The sequence below is a fragment of the Solanum stenotomum genome, chromosome 10 (assembly GCF_019186545.1).
Source record: "Solanum stenotomum isolate F172 chromosome 10, ASM1918654v1, whole genome shotgun sequence".
NCBI lineage: Eukaryota > Viridiplantae > Streptophyta > Magnoliopsida > Solanales > Solanaceae > Solanum > Solanum stenotomum.
In genome coordinates, this window is record NC_064291.1 from 2,730,520 (window position 1) to 2,737,805 (window position 7,286).

Here is a 7,286-nt window from a genome sequence, read left to right on the forward strand (position 1 = left end):
ACAAAAATGATCCACAATCAGCCTAACACAACAATATAACCTCAAAAGAAATGATTTGTGAAAAGACCAAAATGCCCTTAAATTTCCGGACGGACTCCCTGACAACTGCCCAACTTTCAAAGGGCATAACTCGCTCGTACGAACTCGGAATCGAGCAAACTCGGTGGCGTTGGAAAGATTGTTTCAAGGGCTTTCTAAACATAATTGGAACTACTCCTGGATCATCCTGAGCTAGGAGTTATGACTGCTCAAAGTTGGCCAAAAACTCACTGATTTCCACACTTGGCCGAATTTCCAGATTCTGAATTTTTTTCCAAAAATGACTACTTCCAATTTCAAGCTTCTTCATATTCATTTTAAATTTTCGGATGTTACACCGCCGAAGGGGGCCTTCTTACAAAGTGGCTCCGCCCCTGCCCATCCAAGCACCACACAAAAGCTATAAGAAAGCTATGGGAAGGGGCAAAATAGTAAAAGCACATAAAAACACAGAAATGACCTCGAAGGTCATTTCAAATTTTTTTTTCAAACCTTTATAGAACCCTCTACAAAGAATTGGGGGAGCAGTATGTACATGCTCACCATTTTTAGAGTAATTTTTGGGCATTTAGGGACCAATTTTATAGGAATTATGTGATTTTCTCAGTTTTCAGTGTGTTAGTCCATTAATATTTTGGCGATATGGTTTTCGAATGAATTTTTTTTGTGGAACCTTTATGGAACCCTCTGTAGGGAGAAGGGGGAGCAATACATACATTCTCACAATTTTAAAAGTGATTTTAGGCATTTAGGGGGCAATTTTTAGGAATTAGGCATTTTTTTTGTTTCTCATGTGTATTAACAAATGAATATTTTGGTGATATGACTTCTAGACGAATTTTTTGCGAAACCTTTATGGAACCCTCTCTAGGGAGTTGGGAGCAGTACGTACATTCTCACCATTTTTATAGTGATTTTTGGGGATTTAGGCGATTTTCTCAATTTTTTGTGTGTGTTAGCCATGAATATTTTGGTGATATGGCTTCCGGATAATATTTTGCAGAACCTTCATGAAACTCTCTGTAGGGAGTTGGGGAAGCAGTACGTACAATCTCACCATTTTTAGAGTGACTTTTGGACATTTAGGGGTCAATTTATAGAAAGGCATAATACATAAAAATGACCCTTAATTTGGCGTAAGCGGATAACTATGCCCTCCAACTTTAAGTGTGTACAAGTAGGAACTTAAACTTCTATAAAATTGAACAAGTAGACATACGTGTCCTACATGGCATAATACACGTAGGACACAAAATGTAACACCCCAGATTCGTGAAGGAAAAATTTGCAGAATTTTCAGATTTGGCAGGTGCCCAATCCGCATCAGGATTTGGACAGCTTTTAAGTCAAGGGTGTTTTTGTCTTTTCCCACTCTTCTTTTAATTCCTAAATTAAAAGGGTTCTAGTTAGTCATTTAAAATCCTAGAAACCTAACTAGAACTTACCTAAGTCATTTAATTAACTAAAATAAAAGAAAAGAAGAGAATAGAGAGAGGGGCGGCCGAAACCCTAGCTAAACCCTAGCCGCCGCCGGAAAATGCTAGAAAGTCACCGGAAAAGTCAAGTCCAGCCCTAGTAGATAGTTTTTTGTGGAGATTTCGTCACCAGGTATGTTGGATTTCATTAATGGGTCCCTTTCACCCGTTAGATCCCTAGAATTCAGATGATTCTTGATTCCATGCTATGAACGAAATTAGGGTTCTTGAACGTTTCTTGATTTTGGTTTTAAATGTTATAATGATCCAAATATTAATCATTTTTCAATGATTATGAATGAACCCTGGTAGTTTCTAAAGTTACAGCTGATTTTCATGAAGAGACTGTTTAAAAAACGTTCCGATTTAGAAATCACGTTTTTAACTATATGTTCTAACGTCCAAACTACATCTCACGTTTTATCTATGTTTTAATGTTCCAGATCAGCATGTCCCGTCTTCTTCAGATTATCGTATAAATGTCAGAACCCTAGTTATGTATTTCTTTAGTTCTTGAATTACATGTGTTAGGTCAGACTTTATCATAAATTAGTTATACATGCCTCAGTATTATGCATCAATGTCAGTTTAAATTATTCAGTTTGCATGTCTAGTTTTGAGCTATCCAGAACAATTACAGAAAATCAGTCATAATCAGTTTACTACTAAATTCATTGGGATTTTTAGGCATTTAGGGGGCAATTTTTAGGAATTAGGCGATTTGTTTAGTTTTTCATGTGTATTAACAAATGAATATTTTGGTGAAATGACTTCTAGATGAATTTTTTGCGGAACCTTTATGGAACCCTCTCTAGGGAGTTGGGGAGCAGTACGTACATTCTCACCATTTTATAATGATTTTTGGGGATTTATGGGGCAATTTAATAGGTGATTTTCTCAGTTTTGTGTGTGTGTTAGCCATGAATATTTTGGTGATATGGCTTTCAAATAATGTTTTGCAGAACCTTTATGAAACCCTTTGTAGGGAGTTGGGGAAGCAATACGTACAATCTCATCATTTTTAGAGTGATTTTTGGACATTTAGGGGTCAATTTATAGGAAGACATAATACATAAAAATGACGCTTAATTTGGCGTTAGCGTACAAATATGCCCATGCCCTCCGACTTTGAGTGTGCACAAGTAGGAACTTAAACTTGTATGAAATTGAACAAGTAGACACACGTGTCCTACATGTCATAATACACGTAGGACCCACGTAGAACACAAAATTGCCATGTAGGGTGTCATGTAGGACGAATGTGTCTATTTGTTCAATTTTATACAAGTTAAAGTGTCTACTTGTGCACACCTAAAGTTAAATATCATAGTTGTTGACTGACACCAAGTTAAGGGTCATGCTTATGTATTATGTCTTACAGAAATTAGGCAATTTTCTTAGTTTTTCGTGTGTGTTAGCCCACGAATAGTTTGGTGATATGGTTTTTGTCACGACCCGGGAGCACCCCCAAGTCGTAACAAGGCGTACTCGACCCCGAAGGGGTCTTATACAAGCCACATAGTCATTCATTGCATTCAATAATGATAATAGTGCGGAATTAAAAACTTATTTACATCAACACATTCAAACTTCATTAAAACAACTTTAAAAACACACAGTGGAAGTCTAAGACTCACATGGCCATCTTAGACACAATCACAAAACATAAGTAGGGACACGGCCCTTTACAATCAAAAGAAGTCTATTAAGTCTATTACAAGAACCTTATCATAAAATTAGAATAGAAAAGTCTTGTCCTCGACATATGAGGACATACCACAAGATCTTGGAAGAACTTCAAGTTCCAAGCTTACTATAGAACCCGCTCACTTTCCGGAACCTACACTAGTAGAAAATAGAGAAATATGGAATTAGCACAATTAAGTACTAAGTATGATGACCATGCAAAACATGCTTTAAAANTGATATTAAAGGCTGAGGCTGAGGATGCGAACAAGATTAAGAACGAACAAAGCAAAGGAACAGTTGATCGACTCATTTTTGCTGGTGATTTTTTCCTTTTTTTTTTTAAAACCAGCAAAAATGAGAGATTTATTATTATTTTTTATTAAGAGGAAAACAACCAACTCTGACTTGAAAATATTGAAGAAAATGGAGGAATTTATATAGTGAAGAAATGTTAAAGCTTGTGGATGGGAGTGATTTTTTCTGTTCCTTATGAATAGCACAGTTTAGGAAGAGAAAATATCGGTTAAAATTTGGATGAGATAAAAGCTTCCATAAAATTATTGATTTTTTTTTGGGAGAATTTTATATCATAACTATTCATTGTTCTGTTTATCGATCTAAATTATTATATGGAGTTAAAGAGTTAAAGACCGGCTCTCTACTAGTGGACCATTCAATCTCTTCTAACCATGGGCGCTTTTAGATTGTGTTAGATATATTTTAAGAATTATAAAAATAATATATTAAGTTTTGTCGATGACTACGGGTTTACTTGATCCTTTTTCTATACATAAATTTGATATTATTTCCTTTGTATTAAAACACATCTCAATATTAATTAGCCAAATACACATGTAGGCAAACTCATAATGTAAAATGGCTAATTCTTGTAAAATGGCTCCTAAATATCCAAAATATGTCCAAAAATGGTGAGGCTTCAGGTACTTCTCTCCAAACTCCCTACGAAGGGTTCCTTAAAGGTTTCGCAAAAAAAATCAACTAGAAGCCATATCACCAAAATATTTATAGCTAAAACACATGAGAGACTGAGAAAATAGCCTAATTCATGTAAAATGGCTCCTTAATATCCAAAATATGTCTGAAAAATGGTGTGACTTCACATACCGTAGGGAGTTTAAGGACGGGCGGAATTTCGATCTGAGATCAAAATTTCTGAATGTTGACTAAAGTCAACTCCTTAAGCATTAGGCAATCAAAACTGACAAAACTCACACAAAACTCAACCGACTACCTCAAGAAACATGTCACCCATCCCAGAGGCGGAGCCAGAATATTCAATAAGGGGGTTCAAAATCTGTAGAAACAGACACATGAAGTAGCCGAAGGGGGTTCGACATCTACTATATATACATATAAAATTATTTTAACCATGAATAAATAATATAATTTTCCGCCGAAGGAGGCCTTCTTACAAAGTGGCTCCGCCCCTTCCCATCCCAGCACCACACAAAAGCTATAAGAAAGCTACAGGAAGGGGCAAACAGTAAAAGCACACAAAAACACAGAAATGACCTTGAAGTTCATTACAAATTTTTTTGTCAAACCTTTATAGAACCCTCTACATGGAATTTGGGGAGCAGCATGTACAGTCACACCAATTTTAGAGTGATTTTTGGGCATTTAGGGGTCAATTTTATAGGAATTATGCGATTTTCTCAATTTTTGGTGTGTTAGTCGATTAATATTTTGGCGATATGGTTTCCGAATGAATTTTTTTGCGGAACCTTCATGGAACCCTCTGTAGGGAGAAGGGGGAGCAGTACATACATTCTCACAATTTTAAAAGTGATTTTAGGCATTTAGGGGGCAATTTTTAGGAATTAGGTGATTTTCTTAGTTTTTCGTGTGTATTAACAAATGAATATTTTGGTGATATGACTTCTAGACGAATTTTTTGCGGAACCTTTATGGAACCCTCTCTAGGGAGTTGGGGAGCGGTACGTACATTCTCACCATTTTTATAGTGATTTTTGGGGATTTAGGGGGAAATTTAGGCGATTTTCTCAGTTTTTTTGTGTGTGTTAGCCATGAATATTTTGGTGATATGGCTTCCGGATAATATTTTGCAAAACCTTTATGAAACTCTCTGTAGGGAGTTGGGGAAGCAGTACGTACAATCTCACCATTTTTAGAGTGATTTTTGGACATTTAGGGGTCAATTTATAGGAAGGCATAATACATAAAAATGACCCTTAATTTGGCGTAAGCGGATAACTATGCCCTCCAACTTTGAGTGTGCACAAGTAGGAACTTAAACTTGTATAAAATTGAACAAGTAGACACATGTGTCCTACATGGCATAATACACGTAGGACACAAAATTGCCATGTAGGGTGTCATGTAGGACGAATGTGTCTATTGGTTCAATTTTATACAAGTTAAAGTGTCTACTTGTGCACACCCAAAGTTAAATGTCATAGTTGTCGGCTAACACCAAGTTAAGAGTCATGCTTAGGTATTATGTCTTACAGAAATTAGGCAATTTTCTTAGTTTTTCATGTGTGTTAGCCCACGAATAGTTTGGTGATATGGTTTTAGAACGAATTTTCTGCGAAACCTTTATGGAACCTTCTGTAGGGAGTTGGGGGAGCAGTACGTACAGTCTCACCATTTTAATAGTAATTTTTGGGCATTTAGGGGCCAATTTACATAAATAAGACGATTTTTTCAATTTTTTGTGTATTTTCGTCCATGAGTTTTTTGGTGATATGGCTTCCGGACGAATTTTTTGTGAAACCTTTATGAAAACAAGGAATATTTTTTGTACCAAAATATCTTATTTTTCATATTGATAAGGTATTTTTGAGCCAAAAATGTCATGGATGACAAAATCCTCTCATTTTGATCAGTTCAAGAGTACTTACATTCCATAATTAAGAAAGAAATAGGTAATTAACTTTTGTCAACTCAAAATATGACCAGTGTTTTGTCATTCTAATCAAACAAGATAATATACATTAATTGTATTTTTTTTTTTTGTTAACAACTGATTTTCATGCATGCATGCAATTGTAAGGAATAGAGACATTCACTCCAATTCACAAACTCAACAACCCTTCACCTCCACAAATTCACTATATATAACTCTCAATCTTTTTCTATTTTCACAAGTCAAAGTTGGTTGTTCTATCTAGGAAGAAACATAACCAAAAAATACAAAAAAAATAAATCTCATTTTTGCTGGTTAAAAAAAATTACATTTTGTTCTATTTTTCTTCCTTTTTTTTTTATTACTCCCTTTCTTTGGTTGAACAATATTTCCGGCAAAAATGAATCGTTCAATTATTCCCCTCTTTTGTTCCTTCCTCCTCCTCTCCGCCTCCTCGGCCTCCGCCTTTAATATCACAAAAATCCTTAGTCAATATCCCGATTACACCAATTTCAATGACCTGATATCGAAAACTGGCTTAGCTAGTGAAATAAACGCTAAGTCAACAATCACACTCTTAGCAATTCCAAATGGTGCAATTGGTGATCTTACCTCGAAATCAAACGATGTTGTCAAGAAGATCTTGACAACACACGTCGTTTTGGATTACTACGACACAATGAAACTTCAAAAATTGAAGGACAAGACTACTAAATTGACAACAATGTTTCAAGAATCTGGTAAAGCATCAAATGATCAAGGATTCTTGAATGTTACTGCTAAAGACAATACGTTCGTATTTGGATCAGCTGTTAAAGACGCTCAACGCGATTCAAGGCTTGAGAAATCCGTCATGAATCAGCCTTACAACATCTCAATTCTTGGAATTTCTCAACCTATTGTTACACCTGGTATTGATTCACCACTTGCACCATCATCAGCACCACCACCAAAGGCGAATACACCTAAAAGTTCGCCACCAAAAGCAGAGTCCCCTGCTGAAGAAGAGGCAGAGGCACCTACAAAGGAAGATGAAACAGAGGCCCCTGCACCCTCTAAGGATGCCGATTCGCCATCCGCTGATTCACCTCCAGCTGATGCTCAATCACCATCATCATCATCAGCTGAGAAATTGAAGATTTCTTTTGGTTTCTTTGTTCTTTTGGCATCAATGGTTGCAGCCTATTAAAACA

General features: G+C 36.0%; 1 protein-coding gene across 1 annotated transcript; it reads left to right on the forward strand.

The window, feature by feature from the left end:
• The first annotated feature begins 6,493 nt into the window (after positions 1 to 6,493).
• LOC125841664 (fasciclin-like arabinogalactan protein 3) lies at positions 6,494 to 7,282 on the forward strand. The gene has a single exon (XM_049520828.1). The coding sequence runs from the start codon at positions 6,494 to 6,496 to the stop codon at positions 7,280 to 7,282; it is 789 nt and encodes a 262-aa protein (XP_049376785.1).
• Positions 7,283 to 7,286: the final 4 nt, after the last annotated feature.